Consider the following 23,738-nt stretch of genomic DNA (forward strand, 5'->3'; position numbering starts at 1 on the left):
TGGGTCAGCATTAGCGTAAGCCATGTATAATTCAATGAATAAAACAGTAAAGCTTATGCAAAGTTATGGCAGCCACGTAGAAGGTAGGCTTAGATGCCCGGAGAGATGACTGATGCTGTCTTTCCAGTGCCTAGAGTGTATCTTAAATCTTTGAAACGGAATTTTCGACATTATGCGCGGTTCGTCACAGAACCACGGACACACCAGGCAATGTTTTGTAATCAGTAGGCCTTCTGATTTCGTGCTTACTCTAGTCTGGCTGCAGAAGTACTGTTATGCTAAAACGGGTCTACTTATGTAAAGACCTGACTTGTGTGTCGTCCTTTACCCATACCATCATGGTACCACAAGCAGGAAAACATCCCGAACGTGGTGTTGGAACAAGTGAACGACTCAGGTACGTTCTAGTCGGTCTAATTATTTCTGATTTCAGGAGACGAGATGCAACGTTGAGCCTTATGCAATTCATGGGTACGTAGCGAGTGTGGACTGTAGATCGTCATCCAGAACGTATAAAGAAAGTGGGTGGTTCTCTACGACATTTTATCATTGATCGTGCTACTCAACACAGTCTCTGTACCATATCCAGCAATTTCTCCATCGACTACACCTCCAGCACATCCCCCTCTCTATCTCTACACCCTTCTAAGCCTTCAAAATGGTTCGCATCACCTCAATCGTCATTTCCCTGATTACCATGGCCCTCGCCGTGGAGGCTTGCACCAACTGCCAGTGCCACTTTGCGGACGGCTCGCACTGCTGCGTGGTTGAAGCTCTCGACAAGGACTGCGCGCGCGTCTGCGCAGGTGCCAAGCGTGGCAAGGACGACAAGCCGTGCGATGCGGGTGGATCGTACAACTGTGTCGGCGAGATCACCTCTCTCGGCCGCATGTCTTGCAAGGGACCTACTGCGCAGTAAACTTTTGCCACCAGCTGTATGTCCCTCGCCCCCTTTGATGGTCGCCGTTTTCCAACCAAAGAAGGCAGTACGTTGACCTTGTTCAGTATAGCTAAAGTCTTCCTTAAGAGGCATCGAATGTCACCAGCAAGATACCACAGTGCTACGAAAGGGGTTGCTGTTTTGATATGGAGGCTCTTCATTTGGCCTTGGAGATTTTTATCGAAATTTCAAGTGCCAAAACAACAGGAGTCAATTATTCTGCCAATATTCATTCCACCTCGAATTAGATAGAGGCAATACAGGACACCCTATGTTACGATGATACCTCGGCTGGTTTGGATGAGCGGGAAGTGAGCAGCTGCTCTTTATCTCTTGCGAGCCCTTGTTACGATCAATTGATTAGGTAATAGTTTCAGGTGCAATTGTTACGAATAATGGTTTTCCAGACTCCTTCGGCGTCTCTGGCCCAATCTTCTTGCCTGAAGTTCTGTGAGCCCCATCCGTACTCCTCTATAAGCATCTTCTTCACCTCGTCACGCTGCAACGGTGAGTTAGCGTTGAGTAGGCCTGACTATCAAAATTCATTCTGAAAGCACGTACGGCTTCAGGATATGCATCGCCAAAGAACTCCCTCGAGAAGGCGTCGCCTCCGTAAGGGATCAAGTTCAAGGACCGGATCTCGGCGATCAAGCCCTCGAAGTAAGATGTCGCATCTTGCGCGTGATAATTCCGGTAATGCATAGGTTCTTCCGGCCTTTCGAGTGGCGTTCCTTCAGGGTTGGCAACTTCGGGACTGTCGTTATTGTCCAACATCCTCACAGTGTCTGTCAAGATGCATTAGCTCCTCCTTGCCCAGTCCAAGTCGGAGAGTATTTGGAGTCATACTGGCTTTCGTATCTAGCACTAGAGTCATGCCATCCCTGAGGTTGTGCGCCAATGCAATATCATGGCTAAGTAAATAGTATAGTCTCACTCCCTTCGTTCCGTCAGCCTCTGGATCCCGGCTCTCTACAATATCATAGTCTCGCAAGAACGAATACGCCATAGAGCCGGGGAAGAGCATGCACCCGTAGGCAGACGCCTCCTCGTCAATCTCTCCGTCAGAGTATGGCCCATCGATATATGGTATTTTCTTCATCAGTGAGATTACTGCACCGTCGAGACCGAGCTGGTTGCATATTGATTCGTTGATTATGTGGTTGGACGGCGGTGGATTGATGATTTGGGAGGAACGGATGTAAGAAAGTGCAATAAGTAGTGAATAGTATTCCTTTATGAGAGAGACTATTGTTGCCTCGTGATAGGAAGATCTGGTGCTCATGATAAAACAGTGAGAAGGGTGGGAATAAGGTAGCAATTGAGAAGCAAGGTTCTCCTTAGGAGAACATCCAATGAAATAAATCCAGATTTAGTGCAGATAGCCAGCCCCGCACTTTACTTCTGGCTGATTGAACGGTCTAGGAAGGACGTTGCGGGTCGGATGGAGGAAGCGGCACAGAACAGAGAGGCCGGGCAGACTGGCAGGAGGCACAGCTAATTAATAACTTTCAGCTTAGTTAGCAGGGATACCCACTACGGGAGAGGCCCCCTCTCAAAGAATCTGTGGCGGCACAGCTTGGAAAGCTAGTGGCACCGGGTTAGCACGTAACAGTCGGCCCGAAGGCTGCCAGTAGAGGGCCAAGATGCCATCTACGTCTCCAGAGCCGGGGCCTGATAGCGATCATTTTCGCGGAGAACGAGTGAGAGAATAAAAATATCACCATTTAAATCTATGTGTGCGTGGAACTCAATTGTATTGAGAAGAGTAATGTGCAAAAATGAAAATGATGCTATCACCGGTGTCAATCTCAACACTCTCACTAATAGGCTTGTGCCAGATATATATGGACGCCTCAGGTGATTGCATGGCATTTCGTTCCTTGTGTTATAATTGTTCCATTTCTAAACAATGCAATTTTTTTGTGTTGAATATCGAATAAAGCTTAATGCAGAAAGAAATTGAAGCAGAGAACATTTGAATTCAGCGAAGTCCTATTACAGCTATGCTGGCCCATCCGACACAACCCATGTGCACTTGCGTTTTCTCCCGCCTTTTATCTCAGCCAACCCAAATTCATACCTAGTTGCGCATAGTAGTGTATGTAGTACAGAAATTACCTGCGCTATCAGGTACTAGACAGGCAATGCAAGCACTGTGAGCTGGCCCGATTCTCAGCAAACTTATCAATGTCGCCTATCCATACTATGGCCGGCCCTCAACTGTTTATGATAGTCATAATCCACGCTCATCAAGGTCCTATCCAGGCCATCTGTGCGCGCAGTCGCGTGTGTTTTCTCCGCCTTGCTTTGTCCGAACTTGTCAAGAAAGGACCGCATCCCCGTCATGGCCGCCTTGGGTACCTGAGGAAGTTTCGGGTCATAGCTGGGTTGTGCATGCAGAGGCTGTTTGTTTGGACCTCCGCTGACACCGCCGGGATCGGTCGGTTTGCTGCTGCCGCCAGTGAACTTGTACCAGAAGTAGCTTGACCACGTGCTCGATTTCTCCACCATGCCCTTCAACAGTACAAAGGCCACCGGTATGCAGCTGCACAAAATGCCTACGTTGATTTCGGCAATACTACGAAGTGTTAATTAGACGTCGCACTCAGTACGTGCTGGTAAGATGACGGGGGGATCGCCGTACCTCCAACCGTAGATCGGCATTGTGTCCCACGTGATGTCGTTGCGTGGATTCACAACGATGTTGAGGCGATAGTACGCACTGACTATAGAGAACACACATGCTCTGCAAATGATCAGTGAGAATTAAACCGGGTTCGCTAAAGGCAAGGTAAGAGGATTGCTGACGTACGAGGACCCCACAATGAAAATGGCAGCAAGCCCTGTCTTGCGTTTTGTCGAGGTTCGCAGCTCCCAGACAAGGAAAAGTGGGAGTATCAAGATGTAGATGTCTATTACAGCTCCTACCACTCCTGAGGCCGCCGTGGTACCGTGGTTGTAGTGATAGCACCTCTGGTGGTAGATTGGCGACAGCCAACCACCCATGGCATAGTCTGCAGGCTTTGGAGTGCATCCCACTGCCACTACAATGAGCATCGAGATATAGAAGAGAACAATAAAAACCATGCCAGACAATATTAAAACATTAGCGCAGCGTAAAGGGCTGAAAATCCGTCGATAAAGGGCTAGAATCCCTGTCTTAGCAAACATGGCTGCTACGAAGAAAAGCAGTAGCGTTACAACAGATGTCTATTAATGTGTTAAAGTCATGCGAATTCGGATTGGCGCTTCGAATCATTGTCTTGGAATGAGCACTTACCCGCACGTAATGGACCGTTATGTTGCTGGCTGGGGTATCCCACATGTGGCGGCCACCCGGATTGTCGAGAACTATGGAACTCAGTTGGAGCTCGAGGAAAGCACCCAAAGTGAAATAACCTACTTGTAAAGAGTAAGATGGTGTAGACTGCGAATGTGGCCTGATTTGGTACATTGTCTGTCAGTTCCCAACAAGTGTGGTACCGTCTCCTTTCTCCTTTTGTAATTCGACTAACCGAAGCGAGCAGGCAGAGGTCTTGGGAAATGTGAGCTCATATCATTGACCAAGAAGTGTTCAAAAGCGCTCACAATCATCCAATCCAAACTTGTGTGTAATGATTATCCGAGAATATGCTCGTAGTGCTATAAACAATATCATTGGCGGCAATGTCACGTAAGTGAAAATTCTGGGTATGTTAGCCTGTGACGGCGGATCGACAAAGTCCGGTATTACACCCGGCGGAGGTGGTGCCGCTGGGATCAGGCTGAGGTCAAATACTGGCATGTTGTTGTCTTTGGCCTTGAGAAAATGCTTTGAAATAACAGGATGAACGCAATTGAAAGTTTAGGAAGCAAATGGAGTCGGGAATAGAGATGAGAAAACTGGTTTCGCCTGAGGATGAAGCTTAACGCATGCAGACTCACAAGCGTCAGTCACCGGGAGTCTTGCTCCTTAGTAACGCCACCGCCCCACCATTACCGGAAAAGCCCACCGGATGCAGTCATGACCCCATTGTAGTTAAGAATGTAATGCGAGTGATGCAGCGTTCTGAATGAACATCAGGAAGGTCATCCGTATCTCAAGCCCAATCAACCTGAGATGCAAATGCTGGGGAATTTCATTAATACCAAATCCTGCTTATGGGCAAAGGGCAGACCTCCATGAGTGCCTATGTGGTCTCGAGTCAACTGAGGTATGTCAGGGCTGTTGTGACCTTTTCTGCAAGCAATCCAGACCCAGAATGTGTGCAGCACACCTGGCAGGCCCAACAGTTGCTCTGATTGCCACCATTTTATCAAGGTTTGCACATACCTGCTAGCCTTCTAGAATGACCCGGACTGTATGAATAACTCCACAGCCGGCCTCGTTTGAAGCTTACGCGGGTGGCTCCTTTATCGTCCACGACGTAGGAAGGTTGTCGTTGAAATAAACATTCTTGTCTCCACTATCGCATCAAGGCTAAACCTTGTACTGGAATCCGCCTGGTATCCACACGTTAAACCAAAACTAGCCCAGCGAATGCTGACCTGGTCTTGGCGAGTGAAAAGCTTCTGGCAGTGTAAGTACCTATGTGAACTTTTGGAAGGATGTTTTGACTTAAAATGGCACCCAGGTTCAACAGCACAAGTTTTGGTTCCATTTGCAATCCAGGCCGATTTCCAGATACCATCACTTGCCGCCTGAGAGCAACATGCCGTTTCCCCAAAGAGCCATGTCGACCAAAAGGCTTGGCCAGGCAGCAGCAGAGTCCACTCTGGAAACCCGACCAATTGCCGCTTGAGTGCCTACAGCTGCTTGACAGAATTACGAGACAGAAGAGCTTTCCTACCTACGTCAGACTGACTTCATATCTGTTGAGCAAACTCATAATGCCGAGCCCCGAGTTCATTTTGGAGTCCAATCGTGGTCTCCTCGGTATTGATCTCACCGTCAAAATGCAGGCAGAGAAGCATAGGCAGCAGCAGCCTGATCGGCCCTGCGATAAGGACAAGATTGCCAGGGTCTGACGTGTCGGCGTGGCAAGCGTCCGTGGGAAGGCTGGTGGGAAGAACCGCGAAAAGCCGAGAAGCGGGATGGGCGCAGAGCCTCACCTTTACCCCTCCCTGATCGTCCCTTTGATGTGTGCTAGTCTGGGTTCGGTGTGTGGTTACACATCACTGGAGATTGCACGCCTTACTGCAGGGTCATCACACCGCCGATGGCTTGCGGGACACCATCTTCGGGCTCCGTGTCTGGTTTCACCGTCTGATCGGGACCTCCTTAATCACCTCAATCACCTCAATCTCAGCCAATTTTCCTATTCTAAGCGCTTGCCGGAGCGAGGAACTTACCGTTCATGCTCCCAACGCCATGGGCGCCAGATCACGCTCGCCTCCAATTGGCCTAGCTTTGCCTGAAGGGGCGGCCAAGATGTGGCCACCATCACACAGCGTGATGCAGGCTGCGATACCCTCCGATCATTATAGCCTATAGAGATAAATCTTTCTCGGTGTAGTCAGCCACCTCGCACGATCAAATCTTCAAAAGAGGCATTTACACAGCACGCATCACCGAAACGGCGTCTTCATGACCCGAGATCATAATCTTATTCTCACTTGATCCTGATCAGGTTCCTAGCAACACTTCTGTTTCTAACATAGAATTGCTCCGGGAAAGACAGTGAATGTAAGCCTCCTCTCGCGGATATTTCCAGATACCCACCATATGACCCTCAACCACACTCAGCCTTTGCTAAAGTCTAGACAGAATCATCCTCCGAAGTAAATGGCGCCCGAAAACCAACCAGAACTACTCATTCAGGACATCCCATACAGAAGTAATACCTTCCCAAGTGAAGTCGTTAATGAGGATGACCTCCAGCTGGACGAGCTACTCAGAGAAAAAGACGTCCAGGGTGAACCTGAGCTTTTCTATCCGCTTAAGACCGTTTACCGAATTTTCACGAGGGAGCGAGTCCTGGCACAGCTCAGGTCGTACAAGGCACTTCCCAATGCGGACCATTATGTGGACCTCATATGTGCTACTGGAACTGAAGCAAAACGGCCGCCACCCTACATCAAGATATTCGCCATTTTAGCCCTAATTGGCAAGGGCGAGTCAATCGGGGACTTCATCGACGCCAAATTGTCGGATGATACTTTACCATTCTACCGTTATGATTACTTGAATGCTAAGAGGCAACATTACCTGTTCCTGAAAGATACTGAGACTCCGATAGCGGTACTCAAGAAATGGTTACCCCATGAAAGATCGGCTTTCGACACGACACAGCGGATGCTCCTCGTGCCGTACCTTGAACTTGGTCCCGGTAACATGGTCCAAGAGTACAGTTTATCAGATCGAGATGTCTTGCCGTGGTGCAAATCCAAGTTCAGTGGCTCCGAATCTCCAAACCCCTCGATGGTCGAGGGAGCCTACGGAAAGGTTTACTGCGTCGATATTCACCGTGACTGTCATGGATTTCACAAAGTCCTACAAACGGTATGGTCTGCCTGACTCGGCCAACCCTGAACAATGTCCACGGCTGACACGACTCATCCAGATAAAACTTGACGGCGACAAGTTCGCTGTCAAAGAGCTCCTAAAACGAGACTTCAACGATGAGGCACAGTTCAGGAAAGAATTGGACCACCTCAAGAGGTTTAACGGTCTGGTTCACGATCATCTCGTGACACTTCTCACCACCGTCACCAAAGGAGAGACGCCAGAAAACAAGCAGTACCACTTCGTCTTCCCTTTCGCCAGATGCGACCTTGGCGACTATTGGAGGTCCAACCACAGTCCATCGTGGGATAAGACCACCGTGAAATGGGTCGCGAAGCAATTGCTAGGCATCATGGGGGCAATGGATGCCATACATGTGCCAAAGCACCTACATCTTGGCACGCAGATCGCCAAATACGGGATGCATGGCGATCTGAAACCGGACAACATTCTCTGGTTTGGGTCACACAGAGACTATAGGGGCATCTTCGTGATTTCTGACTTCGGCGTAGCAGACATGCACAGTGACAAGAGCCGGTCGAACATCCCCAATGAGAAGATCCCGGCCGTCCCGGGATATCGGCCCCCGGAGTGCGACATTCAGAATGGCTACATCTCTCGACGGTACGATATCTGGACATTAGGCTGTCTTTTCCTCGAGATCGTGACGTGGTTGATGGGAGGTCAGGAATTTGTCAGTGCATTCAAAAGGGAGAGGATGAAGACAATCTACGTCACCGGCGCGAAGAGAGACATGTTTTATACCGTCAAGAAGCTGGAAGGACAGACACCAGGTGCCATTCATATCAGAGAGTCCATCGTTGCGGTCAGTTCTATATCAATTCTTCTCGAGCTCCTCCAAGTTCCTCAGAGCTTCGACTGTGGAATATTAGCTCACAGTTCCTGACTCGACAGAAACCGACTGAAAAGGAATGGTATGCGCTCGAGGTCAAGCCCGAGGTCAAGCAAGTACGGTACCAAACCCGACCCAGCTCTGCAATAACCTACTCCCTTTAGAGCTGACTCCATACGCAGTGGATTCAGCGACTTCATGAGGATGAACGGTGCCCAGCACTCATTCACGACATCCTAGACATGATCGAGAATGAGATGCTGGTAATCCTGTCCAGAGACGATCACAAGTCCATCACGAGAGACAGGTCGTCATCTACGACTTTGACGAGAAAGCTCCAGGAGTGGGTCTCAAAATGTGAGGTAGACGACGGATACTGCTTCCAGGGCCAACCACATGCCCGCCGCCCTGTTCGGGCACCGACCGTGGTTATTGCTCCTCTGAATAAGGAAGCTGAGGACTGCATACAAATGCATAAACCGGCACTCCTGAGTCATAATCCTTCGCACGATGAGAGGCGGACCAAGTCAACTGTGCTCTGGGAAGACTTGCAAGAAGAGGCGTAGGCAGGAAGGGGATTCACATAGATCTCATCAAGCAGGTTTGGGGTCTTCCGTGGTCGGATTGCGAGCCGCGATCCATGTCTGGGATCATGGGTTGAGGTATCATTGGAGCTACATGATTTTCAGATCTTACACGACTTCTCTAGTAAATTCTTCTAATTGGTATGGCGGAACACGAAGCATGGATATCATGAGTATAACAGCATTTCCAAGTCAAAATGATTTCTACATTGAATCGACCTATATATGTTCATCCGCGCCCAGGCCCACGCAGCTCGATCCTAACAGTTTTTCTATCTAAGTACCACCCACGTGCCATACCAGTGAACACATTCAGTAGTGATCCTCCATAGCTATCGTACTGCGTAGTCTCTCGAGTTCGCTCTGCACCCACAACGTATTAGTGCGTCATTGTCTGACTAGACCATCTCCGCGCAGTAAAGCCTCTGACGTACCCTTTGCAGCTTGCGGGGAATTTCGCACTGGAACCTCCCTCGCACCCACTATTTACACGGTCAGTTCACTCGGTTTGATTCAGCGGACACGGTGTAAAGGAGCACTCACGCTGACCTCAGCCCTTCCCTCGCCAAAGATTCCGGCTAAGAATCTCTCCAAATTGTCTTGTGAGGCGTAGGTCGCACGGATCATCTGTAGTTCCATGGTTTCAAAGAGAATGGTTTCGGAAACTTTGGTGAATGAACAGATATCTCGAAAGGTAAGCAAGCGCGTGGGCTTTGAGGAAGTTCCGACAAAATGGTATGAATGAATGGTGTGAGGATGAAATTGTGAGGAGGGAACGGCGTTATAAATCCAGAGCCTTGCTGCGGGACGCAGCGTGCGGCTCGAGCCCTCCATGTGTTCGGGCAAATGTTTCGGTGGCGTCACGGGAAAAGCATGCATAGTTTCCAACCAATGCTCTCCTGGAGGCAAGATGGCATACTTCCGGACTTTCTGAGGCTGCAAAGCGCGCCCATCAATGATTCGGAATGCGCGCATGCATTAGTGCAGCTGCAGATGCGCTGCGTGTGTGAGGCTTAGCGGGCTGCGCCCCCCGGTTGTGTAACGTCGGACAAACTGGAAAAATCGCAGCGATGATCTGGCTGCTGCCCGCTCCATTTCGTAAACCTACTCCAATGCCCCGCCAGGTTGGGGCTTGGAAAATCGAGCATCCACCCGGCCACTCGTATGAGGTTCACTTGAGATGGACTGGGCTCGTGATGATGCAGTACTGGGTCCAGCCGATCTGAAGCAGGTCTTCAAGTTTGAGCCTAAGGAAACAACAGTGCTACGAGTCCTCAACCAGCATAACGTCAGTCGGATGGTGGACCGATCGCAGGGGACCAACCGTGTTAACACGCAGTAGAAGCCATTGATCTGGACCTTGAAAGAAGAAAAGGGGTGGGAAGAATGGTTTCGGAAGGTAAGCACTCAATTCTTCTGAGGCTTTCGTGATGCAGGCTTTCTCACTTTAGTGTTATGCTTCGAAAAGATTCTGACCGTGACCAGGAGCTGCCACCCATCGATGGCTCTGCATCGGGTTTGGTTCTCATGTGAGGGATAAACGAACCCGTCATCTGGAGCATACTGACCGGCTTTTCAATGCACAGTCTGGCCAAACGGACAGGTGAGACGGGTCTCACAGGAATAAAGAAGGTGAATTCGGATCAGTGGTTGCAATATGTTGATGAGCAAATGGCGAAGAACGGTCATGGTCACAATGATCTAGCCATTGCGCCCCGGGGATCCAAAGTAAAACAACCGAGCGGCGGTTCACGAAGCCTCAAAGTACTCCCATTTTCCAGAGAGGTTTTCCTACGGATCGCCACAAAATTCCACATCCATAACTCTGCAGTCAGAACCATTAGCCGAGCAGATATTCCAGTCTTCTCGAGCGCTAATGTGTACATGGGGGAAGGAGAAGGGCCCAGATATCCGGCATACGGTACCTAATCACCAGTCCTCACAGACACTATCAAGTAATAACCGCCATGATTATTCACAAGACTGATGCTGCTACAGTGTACAACTGTCGCACTACCAACTCCTGGGCGATGGACCTCGCATATACCGCGACATTCTTTCCACACTGTGGGCTCACATTTGGCATCCTGTTCGGTTGCCCCTTCTCCATCGAGAAGCAGATTGTGAACAGGCTGACCTACGCCACGAAAGACGTCGGACACCCCCTTCTGATCCCTGGGATATTTGCAGAGCTCGAAAGAACTCGCCAAGTCCACATCATCGAGTCTGCGATCGACGACGTGGAAACACGAATCCTGACTGTTGACTCGAGCCCTGAGGAAATGGATGCAATGCCGACGGCGATGAAAGAAGCAGACAACCGAGCAAAGCGTGCACAATGGTTGGACACTACCTATCTGAGGAATCAGCTAGTCAACTGGAACACCCAACTCAAGAAGCTAGCCGGTCACACAGACGAGCTCTCCAGTATCGTTTTTCGGAAGCAAGAGCCTGACGAAGCTCGCTCATGTGAACCGACGAAAGAGGAGGGGCTCAAGAACGAAGAGTGCATTGGCGCGTCCGGAGAACACCTACAGCGCGTGGGTGTTAAAATCAGAGATAGAGTTCAAGAAATCATTGATGAGTATGACGCCAAGATCAGAGACTGTACCATGAGGGTTGACGGCATGGCCATGGCAACTCAATGGGTAAGAAGCACCATGGCTTCCTCCTACAGACCGCGGAGGTTCGCTTCTTCATAGATGTGTAAGAATTCGGACTCCGGCTGACAAAATCAGGCCCAAGGTGAAACCAATGTGGAAATCGCCTTGGCGACCAGTCGAGATTCCAGGCATATGAGATCAATCGCGCTCGTCACCATGATATTCTTGCCAGGCACATTCTTTGCGGTATCAACCCTTGTCGCACCCACCGTTGTATGTGCTCAATGATCCTGACTTTTGCAGTCAATCTTCTCGATGACCTTCTTCGACTGGTCTGGCCCTAACGGAACGCCCGAAATTTCCACATATGTGTGGATCTACATCGTCATCACTGTCGCATTCACCCTTCTGACTATTGGGATCTGGTGGTACTTTGTTGTCTATCGCCAGCAACCAGCGAGCAACGAAGTCATGGATGAGGAGGCCATGGAGCTTCTACCTAGATAGGAGGCATCGGAATTTTGCTATCTTAGAGCCCGGGCGAGCTCATTTCGTGAACCTAAGTTCAAGAACATGCTTTTTGCAACCACAATGCGAACCTAGAAACTGTTGAAACAAAAGAAAAGGGTGAAATACAATGGCCATAATGGCCTGCAGCTGACAGAGCTGGGTCCGAATCCTCTGAAGGCCTCTGCTGGCGACAACGAAAACCTAGAGGCCGAAGGCGTGTCCACCAAGAATGGAATGTGAAAGATCCGAGTCACCCGTATTACAGGTCGAATACCAAAAAAAGGATCCCTCGAACAATCTCTAAGCTCGTCTAAAAGTGGAATCCTGCCCCGTCCGTTGGGGGGTGGGATGTCTATCAACCAAAGGAAAGGAAACAGATGGACAAGGAGAGAATCCCAACGCTCGATTTAAGAAGCAACACGATATTTAGTCCGACTCAGAAGATGTTGAACTGGAGCCTCTCCTGGTTGTATGCCTGCAGTTGAGGTAGAGTGTCTGCAGATCAAAGTCTTGGTTGGACTCGATCATGTAGACATTGTGGTGGACCTGTTGAATCTGTTGGCCGAGTTCTTGAGATCTTGTTTAAACATTATGACTTACCTCTACGTTGAAGTCAGCATCATGTCCCAGCAGAGCCTTCAACTCTTCTGACAGTCTCCTGGGGCTGGCGTGCTTCGTGGGGAGTTGCCTCCGGACAGCAGCCGCAGTTGCCGCACTGGAGACTTCCTTTTCTGGTCCAAGTCCGTGGTTGTGAGAGAACGACATTGAGTTGTCTGACCAATCGACATTGGGTTGAGCTACCGGAGGGGGGTTGGCAAGTTGGGGAACGATCGAGACTTCGAGGCAGTGGATATGTTGGTGGGAAAGTTTGTTTGACTTGTAATTTGCAGGCGTAATGATGATGTGTGAATTGTCCAGATGGATAAAACGTTTCTCATCGGGAGCAAATGGAGGGATTTATATCCTTCCGTAATCATTCCAGCCTCCGAAGGAACCCATCAGGCGTCTAGAAGTGTCAAAGATGTAGAACAATCAGCAGGCATGCGTCACGCCCGACACGAGTTCAAGCACTGGGCGTTCTCCTGCAGCTGAAACCCATCCCTTACGATGGAGTTGCGCGGGAATTCTGTGGACGAGGCACCATGCCATCGGTCATCCGGGGGCGAGGGGGGTGGCCTAGTCAAATGACCGCAGGACGCTGGAAGTGTAAAAAAGGCATCCAAGCGGCTTGAAGGCAACACAGGGTCTTGTGTAGCAGGTCACTTTGCGGCGGGCCGCCTCGGACCCGGCAGTCGGCACTTGACAGGAGTGCCAACATGAACTGGGCAGCCTCATTCTCCCTCCCACGCTGGAGGGTCCTTTCCTGACCCTGAAGTGCCTCGCTGCACATTTCGGTGACCTCCCTTAGGGCCCAGCCTGCAGGAGATTCCGCCAGATTGGGAAAGGCTCTGAGGCTATTCATTTTTACACGAACCGCCCCCGGTGGCTTGGAGCCAGTCCCCTTGGGGGCTTCTTGACCGAGCTGAAGCATCCTTTGGCGGTTGTGGCCCCCAACTAGGGGCAAGATGCATTTGTGCCACCCGATTGCTCAGCCCCAGAGGATGTGTGCTGACTAGGAGTGGGGTGTGCAGGTGTGCAGGTGTGTGTGTATGTGCTTGCACAAGCGTGTGTGTATGTGTGTGTGGTGGGGCTGGGTGCCATTGGTCATCAGATAAGGCTCTCTCATCGTTCTCGTCCTCCGATGATGTTGACAAAATGCGGCAGTTCTTTTGATACTTGCACTGCCTGCTTCCTGCTATGCTAACTGGAGTTTGCAGGATTGCGTGCAGGGCATCCGCTTATGGCGCGGATCTTGAATGGTGTGATGAAGGAGCCGCCGGCACCATCATTTCAATAATTATAGCGGCCTGAACTCCGATCTCCAGCTTCAACTGGACTCGAGTTTGCTGAATATTGAATGGTGTTATATCTAGTTTGAAGCAACCGTCTCTCACACCCTCGTGTGATGAGCTTCTCAGTGCCAGTACCTGACGATGGCACCATTCATTGACGATTCGGTAAGCCATTGATGTTTCTGTTCCTGCACAGCTGTCAACCACTTTATCAACGGCGCTGATTGAACGATAGATGAGCTCTAAGAGGCCAAGCATGCTTCTCTTGGATACCCGCGTTTCATTTAGCGACTTGCCTCCAAGTTCGTCGGTCCAAAAGCCGGGAACCGAGTTGGCTTCCAACAGCCAAGTTGACGACCTCGGCAACGGTAAACACCTGGAGCAGCAGGAAGACTCGGAAGATTTGGACTCGGGAGCTACGGGATCGTCTCAGCCGCCGGCCGACATTCTGGTCGCAAAAACAGGCACCAGGTTCAAATCAGAAGGCGACTCTCGACCAATGCCCGGGGACTCGGATGCGCCCGCCGAATCACAGCCCTCCTCAACCGGATACGACGAGAGTCTTCTAGAGACAGCAATTCCCGAGACCCAAGACACAACACTCACCGAATGTACAGGGAGTCTGGGGGACGAGCTTCGCGAGGCATACTGCGACACGGAGAGTAAACAGCGCAGCGACTTCTTACCAATTGATGCGCTCGACCGGATCGTCACCGAAGACCGTGTCAAAGAGGAGATTGGAAAGCTCTCGGGCTGCTCAAGAAAGAACTTGAACCACGATGTGCAACAAGTCTTGGGCGCCGCTTCAACGATTCCAGGCCAGACAACATCGCGGAAGAAGATATTTGCTATCCTGGCCCTGATTGATAAGTTGGACGCGATCTGGGATTTCGTAACGGAAGGCATCTACGACGTCCATTTACCTTTCGAGAAGGAAAAGGCGCAAAGCCCAGGTGGACACGAAAAGGTCGGCTTGAGTTGTCACGGAAATCAGAGACAAGTGGCTCAACACGAATACCTATCAGAGCTTTCCATGGATGGAGTGGCTCTGAGGTCACACACTTCGAGAGAACGCAGTGGAATGTCCATATCCCTATCTTCTTTCTCAACACCAAGAAAGACCCTAAGGTTCGCCATTACCCTCTCCAGGAGAGTGTAGTTCTTCCTTTCATCGAAGACGATGAAGTCAAACAAGGCGGCAAAATGGGTGGTTTTGCGGACGTGTGGAGAATCAAATTCCATCCATCTCATCACAATCAAGGGGTTCTTGCTGTAGGTCTATTCCCAAAGACCAAAATTAACCCGTCTTATGTTTCTAACTGGGTCACCTATATATCTAGTCAGGCAAACGCGAAAATCCATCATTCGCCATCAAACGACTGCGTTACATGGACGAAAAAGCCTTCCGCAAGGAGGTCCAAAATCTGAAAAGGTTCAGCACCCGCGACTATCTGCACCTCATAAAGCTCCTGGGAACGTATGAATGGCGTCACCAGTACTACCTAGTTTTTCCTTGGGCCGATGGCAACCTATTGGACTTCTGGGAAAAGCACCCAGAGCCACTGGCCCCCAAGCGCGATATCAACACAGCTCTCTGGTTCTCCAAGCAGTGTCTTGGGCTCGTGGAAGGGATGAAGATGATTCACACGTGGGACACGCCTGATGTAGACGGACAGCACAACATGTTCTCTTTCCCGACCCACCAAATCTACGGTCTGCACGGCGACCTGAAACCGGAAAATATCTTGTGGTTCAAGCAATATGAGACTCACACAGAGCAAAGCTCGTCATCGATGGGACATTTCAAGATATCTGACTTTGGGTTGAGCCACTTCCATGGAACAAAATCCGTTGCAGACATTGATGCCAAGGACATGGGATTTTCGCCGACCTACCGAGCTCCAGAGAGAGACGTGAAAGGCAAGGTAGCACAAAGCTACGACGTGTGGTCTCTTGCTTGTGTTCTCCTCGAGTTTGCAAGCTGGTACTTGGGCGGGTACGAGGAGGTGAAGACTTTCAGCCAAAAGAGGGTGAAAGAAGACATGCAGTATGACGGCGGGTACAGACAAGATCGGTTCTTCAACTTCATGAGAGCCTCACAGGGAGTGTCAGATGAGGTGCAGGCCAGGGCACAGATATGTGCCATTGAGAAGGTCTCCGTGGTCCAGGTGCGTATACCATCAATAAAGCGTTGTGTCCGACAAACTAACACGGCCCTGACAGGAGTTTGAGAGACTATACGACGACCCTCACTGTTCCGACTACCTCCTCGACTTTCTCAAGCTCATTCAAAAGAACCTCCTCCGCTTAGGGCCAGAGAAGAGGAGCGACTGTACCGAAATACTGGAAAGCCTGCAAAAGTTTGACGATACCTTGCAGAAAGACCCAAGCTACGGTATCAACCGGGTACAAAATCCGCCTTCTCGGTCGCCGACGTTGGACTCAGTCTTGATGGAAGGAGATATTTCTGCGGAGTTCAAGAAGCAGATTCGCAAGAATCTTCCAAGGAGAAGTCTTTCCTGGGACCGAGAAACACCCTCCATACCCGGTGTGCTCTCATCGCCTAGCTCGAGTCACATCAACCTCGTCTCAAGCGCGCGGCGAGACTCTCGTACCTCATCACCGGAACGTAAAGCGAACTTCCGCTTGTCAAAAGAATTGACCACTGTACAAGAATCGCCCGGAGGCCAGGCACATGAAGATCCTGGCAAAGAGCAGCACTCACACCCAGGTGGGCAGGCAACATTGACTGAAGACACCGCACAGACAGATGAGGATCACAAACTATCGACGGCGAACGCTGCAGGTCTCAATATCACCTGCGGCGAAGCATCGCGTCTCAGACTCGGGGAAGAGCAGCAGCAGCGTCCGTCTGATACCGAGAACACCCAGCAGATTCGCGCAGTCGACAACGCAGCCGCAGAAGTCGCGTCCACTGAACGCGCTTTAGGCGCGGGCTCCGACGAAGACGAAGCCTCCGGCAAAAATCCACCATCAAAGCCCGACTGCGTAACAAATGCGGAAGAACAAGCAAAGAGGGACGATGGTGAGGCACCACAGCCTGCGATGGACGCTACTGCATTGCCCGAAGCGAATGGGGCCAGCCAGCCTGCTCATCCGACCAAAGACAACGATGATGAACATCAAGTCTCATCCAGCGATGTGCCTCAAGGCGTTGAGCTTGTTGAACACCTCAAGGTACCACTTGGAGGAGCAGAGGGGAGATTTTCCTCAGAGTCGACAACTCTGTTTCAAGATACGTCTGATGTCGGGAAGGAAGATGCTCGTAGCCGTCGTACGCGCAACTCATCTCGGACGGGCAGCCATGGCAGGGAAAAGATGGCAAAACAAATTGGAAATGAAGGGAGTGTTATTGAGGCCTCGATCATGAAATCGACCTCGGACGAGAAGGCTGGGAGGAGGCGGTTTAAGTTCTTGTTTAAGAAGATACCCTGTTTCAATTAGGCTGCATATTGTTTCTCGCATTAATTCAACACTGGAGTCCTGGGTCATCACATCAATGTCTATAATCCACTGGCATACATACCGTCCAAGGTTTAATGTTATTTTAGACATGGTCGAGCATAGCACATCGAGAACAAAGTTCTTGCCAATGGTTGAAGCTATGTTTGGACTCTCTTGCCACCCCAGAAATAATCGTCATCTCACAAAGAAAATATAGCCACAGTCGCATGGGGAACAATCCCATGTGAAATGATCAGTTTCCTGCTCCCTTCTTAAAGCAGCACACACGTGCGGGGCTTGTGCCCCTGTTCAAACAGGGACTATGTTCAATTAGTCAAATAACATCCCATTGGATAGATGGTTTGTATAAAGTACTACCTACCTACCTGTTTGGCAATTATTTGGGCAAAAACTCCGTTGTCTTAACGGCAGCCTGAGGCAAAAGGTACTTGTGTGAGTGCCACTTGAGGAATACCCTTGCATCACCTGCAACTGCCCCACTAGCGCGAGAGCCGGAACTTCCAGGCTTGGTCGACGGACTATGTAGACTTCGACCAGCTGTCGCCAGCTGTGCCGTCGTCCACCTCTTACCCAGTCACGCGGGGTCTCCATCTTCCCAACCTCACCATGCAGAAGCGTGCTGTCAACAGAGTCACCAAACCGACAAACTTCCGCCGACCCAACCGCAGGATCGACGAGGACCAATTGGCTGCCCACTTCGAGGGCACCGAAGAGGAAAACGCGCTTTACCGCGCCGCAGCCGCCGTTGCGAGCGCCGAGGGCCAGGATGTTGTCGACACCGACGAGGCCGTGATGGAGGAAGTGGGCAACGCGTTTAAGGACGAGCAGGCCCAGCATGAAGTTGATGTCGACGGCAACGGCGAAGGCGACGTCGATGTCGAGCATGAGACCCACCATCACCATCACCATCACCACCAACACGGCGGCCATGACGTGCAGGGCGACGCGCTCGACCACGAGATGCCCATGGCGCCCATGAGCGCGGAGCCGCACCACCAGCAGGCGCACCACGTCGGCCACCAGAACCTCGACGACATCCTCGGCCACGCGAGTATGACCTACGCCCAGGCAGCAGCCGCAGCCGCAGACCTCCAGCCGCCGCCTCCTCCCCAGCCGAACGTTGGCGGCGCGACGATATCTGCCCCGCAGCCCCTCGTCGCAGCGACCGACTTCCAGCCCACGCCCTCGACAAGCCAGCACACACAGTCACTACAACCGCCCTCCCTCGGCGCGCACCCCGCGGGATCGTCAGCGACTTCCGCGCAGCAGCACCAGCAACAGGAGCCCCCTCAGCCGCCGCCCAAGACGACGGAGCAGATGGCAGAGGAGTCCGGGTACGCGGGGTTCAAGGTGGACAGCGCGTTCGCGAAGCGCATGTCGCGCGACCCGGGCCAGCGGCTGGCCGAGCAGCGGCGGCAGGGCCAGGACCTCAACCTGGTGCGGCGCAGCAACGTCGAGGCGCTCTTCGCCCAGATCGCCGGCTCCGAGGCCGCCAACCCGTGCGCCCACTGCCGCAAGGGCCAGGGCCCCTGGACCGTGTGCGTCGTCTACAGCGGCCAGATGATGGGCAGCTGCGCCAACTGCTGGTTCAACGCGTCCGGGTCGAGGTGCTCGTTCCACGGTGCGTTCCTGTTATCCTTTACCACGTTTTCCTTACAGTCCTACGTGTACTAAACTACTTTGCTACAGAGAAATCACAACCGCCCCTCCCCGGCGCCCACCACCCCTACGCGACCCTCCCAGTAGCGATGCCGGTACTCGGCCAGGAGCAAGGAATAGGCGTGGGGCCAGGAGTAGCCGGTGGTGCAGGCGGAGGCGGCGCCGCCGGGCACATGGTGGGCTCGCCGGTGCAGCTCCACGCCGCGCAGCTGTGGCAGGCGCCCGCCGCGCTGTTCTCGCACGACGCCGGTGTTAAGCACACGGTGCAGAACGCGCTGGTGCAGGTGCGGCAGGCGGACCGGTACGCGCGCGCGCTGATCGAGGTCGAGGTCGCGGCGAAGCAGCTCGCGCTCAAGATCGTGCAGGCCGAGGAGGTTGCTGCCGGCCTGGGCGTCGGCGTCGGCGTCGAGGGTGACGAGGAGGACCATGGTGTTGATGAGGACGAGGACGGCCGTCACGGCAGCGGGTATGAGTCACCCGCGCCGGGCGGTAACGGCATGCCGGAGGATGGGGAGCCATGAAAGGGGAGCCGTGAACGCGTGGACGCGTGGACCAGCCCAGAAAGTGCCTACGAAGTATGGCTTCCACTGAGACAACTGGATATGATTACCAGACGCTGTCTAGTCGATGGATTTGTTTGAGACTTCCATGAAGGAAAATTCCTATTGGTGACAACAGGCCGCCTAGTCGGCAGCAAGGGCAGCTAAAAGTCGTGTCTAGAAGACTACTAAATATCAAATCATAATACCTACACACGCGACCAGAGACGACCGAGACCCTGGGCAAGCTAACACACAGCAAAGACTGAGCGAAGAACTCCGGACGGGGGGAGCCAAGAGCCCACCAGAACATGAAACGTCGAAACAGCGCATGAACACAAGCCCACGCCGGCTGATCTGGAACTCTCCAAACACATCATCCCTTCTTTGGGAAGATCGCCAACGCCAGTGTCGCACGAGCAACAGCAGTATCAGCCCACATTGGGCTCATGACCTGCCGGAAAGGGCAGATATCCAGGCCTCTGGAATCCCCTCCCCAGCTTGTAGGTGTGGGAGAGGGTGGCTGCGGCCAATGCAGCGGCGTGACAAGAGGACGCGACGACACAGCACAGCCCCAGCACCGTCTTGGTCTTCAGATGGAGGCGGGGTTTTGGACTACAACCGGCGTGATGTGGCAAAGTTGAAGCCAGGCCCTGAGCGAGCAGTCGCCAGCGGACATGCGTGCAGGCAACGGCGAGCTCTCTCTGCCTACCCACCCGAACCGGACAGTGCCATCTCGACCCACCAAACCATATCATTCCTCTTTCTGGTCCATTATACTCCTCACTACGTGTTATTCCTTCCCCGTTTCCCTGAGAGATGGGTGGGAGAGGAACGGGCCATGACCGGACAAAGCCAAGACCGCCCACCGCCATGCGCCGCCCTCGTCGGCGCGGCGGCGGCAGCAGCAGTCGAGATGTCTGCATGTCGCCCATGTTGAATGGAACCCCCAACTTAGAAGTACATGCCGCCATGGCCGTCAGCACTCAATCACTCTCATACACAACGAGGTATTGTGTGTGTGCGCGTGCATACCAGCCTTCCAGGCCCCCAGGGCGAACCGACCAGGGATGATACCTGTGGGCCGGGTGCGCGACGGCCACAGGACCCGGACTGGGAGGCATTTGGTCCGAAGTTTCAGCACGAACGTAGGCCGAGTCGACGGTCTCGAGCGAGTGGTTGCGGCACGTACGGACGCCCGGTACATTATACGCATGCGTGTGTGTGTGCGTGTGTGTATGTGCACAAAGTTCAGATAGCGGACAAAAAGCCTATCCAGCACACACCCACATCTCACCCCGCGCCTGGTCCAGACCCTCAGATCCTGTTGCTTGGCCCTCCCGAGATTCTTCTTGGGATAGTTGGAGTTCTGGTCGCATGTAGATGCGGGACTGACTCTGCCAAACTCTCCTGTCGCAAGGCGGGCAAATCGGCATGCGAGGGAGCGCTGGCTGGTAAAGACTATGGTTAGCGGCCGCAAGTGGTCGATGGGATCAGTGATTGCCACAGAGTAGATAAGGGTATTGTAAAGTATTGGCTTTCAGTAAATAGAGCTCGTGATGCTATAGACAAATCCAACATCCGGGCGTCGTTGATGTTGAGCCGCCGTATCCGAAAACCTGTCGAGATTTGTTGCCGCTCGTCTCACTCGGTGTGGGCCCTTGTCGCGAAACATGTCCCACCACGCCATCGCCTGGGGTCGTCTTCGCGCGCCTCCCTTCAGTGCCTTTCGCCTGGGAAGCACTTGTAAATACACAAAAAGACAAAAAAAGACCACAGCGTTGACAGACTTCATAATTAAACAGAATATTGAACACCGCCCAATAGTTTCAGATGCATATCCTTCTTTTCGTCCCCACCACTGCTCAACGTACCAGCCACTCCCTATCCTGCAGCTTTTCGCAGTAGTCGCAGTCGCAGTCGCAGTGATCTCGCGGGACAAGGTGTCGAGTTATTCGACGTAACGGGGTGAATTGGAGAGTCCAGTTGGGGCGATATCAAGGACCGGAGTAAGACATGACCTGTACCGCCGCCTTCTCGGGGAAACACGCGAGGAATTTCATGAGGCGATCCAGGTTTTCGTTCGTAAGGAAGAAATCGTTTGATTATAACGTTTTAGGGGTATCCGAATAAGAGCGTTTTGGACTAGATCAGACCGCAGAGACGCAGGTTCTCCTGGATGATGATGTCTGCAGTGTTGTTAGTAAAACGTACGGCAGGTCGCAGCATATTTGGGCGCATTCAACTTACCGTTGACGGCCGCCATGACGAATCGGATCTGTGTTGTATCTGTTGCACATGTGAAATGTGTGTAGATTTGCTTGGTCTCGTGTTGGTTGAGGCTGACGAATCGGTTCAGGATGTAGTCGCAAGCCGCTGCGTAGTCATCACCGCCCTCATAGTCGGGGAAGTAGTTCTTCATCGGGCTGACAGGAAGCTTCTCCTTGAATCGATCGATCTTGTTCAGGAACAGGATTATTGAGGTCTTGATGAACCACCTGGAGTTGCAGATCGAGTCGAACAGGGTCAGAGCTTCCTGCATACGGTTGACGGTCTCGTCTTCGAACAACAGCTGATCGTACTCGGAGATAGCGACAAGGAACAGGATTGTAGTGACGTTCTCGAAGCAGTGAATCCACTTCTTACGCTCAGATCGTTGACCACCGACGTCGAACATCCGGTAGGTGAGATCACCGATGATGAAAGTCGTCTCGGTAATACCGGTCGTCTTGACACGAGACCGCAGGACATCCTGGTCGTTGGGCATGTAGTCGGGCGCGGCGATGCGAGCAATGTTATCGAAGTAGCTGCAGGCCTGGTTAGTTTCCGCGCGCGGCCACTGGTAGAGAATGGTGCGACTTACTATCTGGCAGAATCGTTCAGCTGGTACTCTCTCGAGCGCTTGAAGCACTCTTGGACACCACGGTCTTTCCAGAGAGCCTCGATGGCGTTTCCAACCTCGGGAGGAAGGACATCGCCCTCGATCTGGGCGGGCTGCATGAAGATGGTCTGGACGTGGTACTCCATCCGTTGGTCCTCCAGAGGCAGCTCCAAGGACTCCATGGCCTCCAAGATGACGCGCATAGACTGCACCGTGTTGCTGAAGATGATTTCCTTGAAAGACTCTCGTTCGTCGCGGGAGTAGCCACCCTCGTGGATGAGCTTCATTTGCTTGAGAATGGTCGACTTTCCGGATTCACCAGCACCTGTCAATTCTGTCAGCAAAAGAACGGTCGCGGTAATCGCACGACAACCATCAAATTCTCACGCCGCAAAAGGCGACGGAAGTAACATCACGGGAGCGGCATCAATCGATAGACATACCCAGAAGTAGCATCTTGATCTCATTTCGTTGTTGCATCCGGTCGCGCTTCAGCTGGTTCTCAATCTCCTCGTTCCGGGCCTTGCCCTCCTTCTCCTCCGTGCTCATGCCGCAACCCATTGTGATTGAACGAAGTCGCTTCGCTCCGATGCAAAATTAATGGCTGCAGGTTTGGTTTTATTAAGTCGCAAGGTAGATGCGGATCTGCGGGAAAACGGATCAGTGGTGAGTTCAGCGACGGTGTTTCGATGGTTGCTCGATTGACTGAGCAGCGGTTGCTGACAGGCACGACGAATGCTGCGGAGGCCAACGCGGGAGGGACGGATTCGCTTGGCTGGGTATTTGGCCGCGGCTGACGTGATGAAACCGGAGCAATGTAGACGAGGTAAGGGATGTAGCAGCGTGGCAGTTGATGGCGATGGGGCGCAGGAGAGAAATGTGATGAAGTTGTGATGTGATGGGAGTTGAGGATGGAGGAAAGGCGAGGCGAGGCGAGAGTAGGTAAGGGGCTTGTGGAGGGCGAACGTACCGTAGAAGCGATCAGTCGAGGCGATGCGATGCGTTGCGATGCGGTGCAAGGCTGTTCTTGGTGTCCTGTGTACGGCCTCAATTCGACGCCAGGACGACCGGAAGGAAAAGATGAGGAGAGAGAAGTAAGGACAGTCAAGACTCTAGGGAGTTATTTGGGGGCACAGGCGATTGTGCAGAAAAGAAGGTTCGCCAGGATTGAGATCCAATGGAAAGATTGGACGGCGACGACGGGAGGAGTGGTGTGGTAGGGTAAGCGTGGTCGAAGGCAAAGAGTGAGGCCGGGAGTTATGGGGAAGCAGGTCCAAGTCACGGACAGGAGACGAAAGGGGAGGGAG

General features: G+C 52.2%; 7 protein-coding genes across 7 annotated transcripts; 4 read left to right on the plus strand and 3 right to left on the minus strand.

Moving 5' to 3' along the window:
* Positions 1-658: 658 nt before the first annotated feature.
* INS49_007175 (uncharacterized protein) lies at positions 659-1,014 on the plus strand (the record flags this gene model as incomplete). The annotated part of the gene is made up of 2 exons (XM_043167940.1): positions 659-915; positions 1,011-1,014. The coding sequence occupies 2 exons, from the start codon at positions 659-661 to the stop codon at positions 1,012-1,014; spliced, it is 261 nt and encodes an 86-aa protein (XP_043029084.1).
* Positions 1,015-1,313: 299 nt separating this feature from the next.
* On the minus strand, positions 1,314-3,946 carry INS49_007176 (uncharacterized protein; the record flags this gene model as incomplete). Its single annotated transcript, XM_043167941.1, has 5 exons — positions 1,314-1,439; positions 1,502-1,725; positions 3,145-3,518; positions 3,585-3,686; positions 3,753-3,946. The coding sequence occupies 5 exons, from the start codon at positions 3,944-3,946 to the stop codon at positions 1,314-1,316; spliced, it is 1,020 nt and encodes a 339-aa protein (XP_043029085.1).
* Positions 3,947-6,704: 2,758 nt separating this feature from the next.
* INS49_007177 (uncharacterized protein) lies at positions 6,705-11,971 on the plus strand (the record flags this gene model as incomplete). The annotated part of the gene is made up of 9 exons (XM_043167942.1): positions 6,705-7,421; positions 7,483-8,250; positions 8,340-8,384; positions 8,460-8,634; positions 9,279-9,354; positions 10,448-10,464; positions 10,860-11,509; positions 11,600-11,737; positions 11,768-11,971. 9 exons carry the CDS (start codon positions 6,705-6,707, stop codon positions 11,969-11,971), a joined length of 2,790 nt encoding a protein of 929 aa, XP_043029086.1.
* Positions 11,972-12,400: 429 nt separating this feature from the next.
* INS49_007178 (uncharacterized protein) lies at positions 12,401-12,739 on the minus strand (the record flags this gene model as incomplete). Its single annotated transcript, XM_043167943.1, has 2 exons — positions 12,401-12,520; positions 12,575-12,739. 2 exons carry the CDS (start codon positions 12,737-12,739, stop codon positions 12,401-12,403), a joined length of 285 nt encoding a protein of 94 aa, XP_043029087.1.
* Positions 12,740-14,007: 1,268 nt separating this feature from the next.
* INS49_007179 (uncharacterized protein) lies at positions 14,008-17,331 on the plus strand (the record flags this gene model as incomplete). Its single annotated transcript, XM_043167944.1, has 5 exons — positions 14,008-14,031; positions 14,102-14,833; positions 14,944-15,138; positions 15,207-16,034; positions 16,090-17,331. 5 exons carry the CDS (start codon positions 14,008-14,010, stop codon positions 17,329-17,331), a joined length of 3,021 nt encoding a protein of 1,006 aa, XP_043029088.1.
* A 627-nt stretch (positions 17,332-17,958) lies between these two features.
* Positions 17,959-19,532, plus strand: INS49_007180 (uncharacterized protein; the record flags this gene model as incomplete). Its single annotated transcript, XM_043167945.1, has 2 exons — positions 17,959-18,973; positions 19,042-19,532. 2 exons carry the CDS (start codon positions 17,959-17,961, stop codon positions 19,530-19,532), a joined length of 1,506 nt encoding a protein of 501 aa, XP_043029089.1.
* Positions 19,533-21,695: 2,163 nt separating this feature from the next.
* Positions 21,696-22,992, minus strand: INS49_007181 (uncharacterized protein; the record flags this gene model as incomplete). The annotated part of the gene is made up of 4 exons (XM_043167946.1): positions 21,696-21,739; positions 21,801-22,357; positions 22,414-22,756; positions 22,875-22,992. The coding sequence occupies 4 exons, from the start codon at positions 22,990-22,992 to the stop codon at positions 21,696-21,698; spliced, it is 1,062 nt and encodes a 353-aa protein (XP_043029090.1).
* Positions 22,993-23,738: the final 746 nt, after the last annotated feature.

The sequence above is a fragment of the Diaporthe citri genome, assembly GCF_014595645.1.
Source record: "Diaporthe citri strain NFHF-8-4 chromosome Unknown scaffold_2, whole genome shotgun sequence".
NCBI lineage: Eukaryota > Fungi > Ascomycota > Sordariomycetes > Diaporthales > Diaporthaceae > Diaporthe > Diaporthe citri.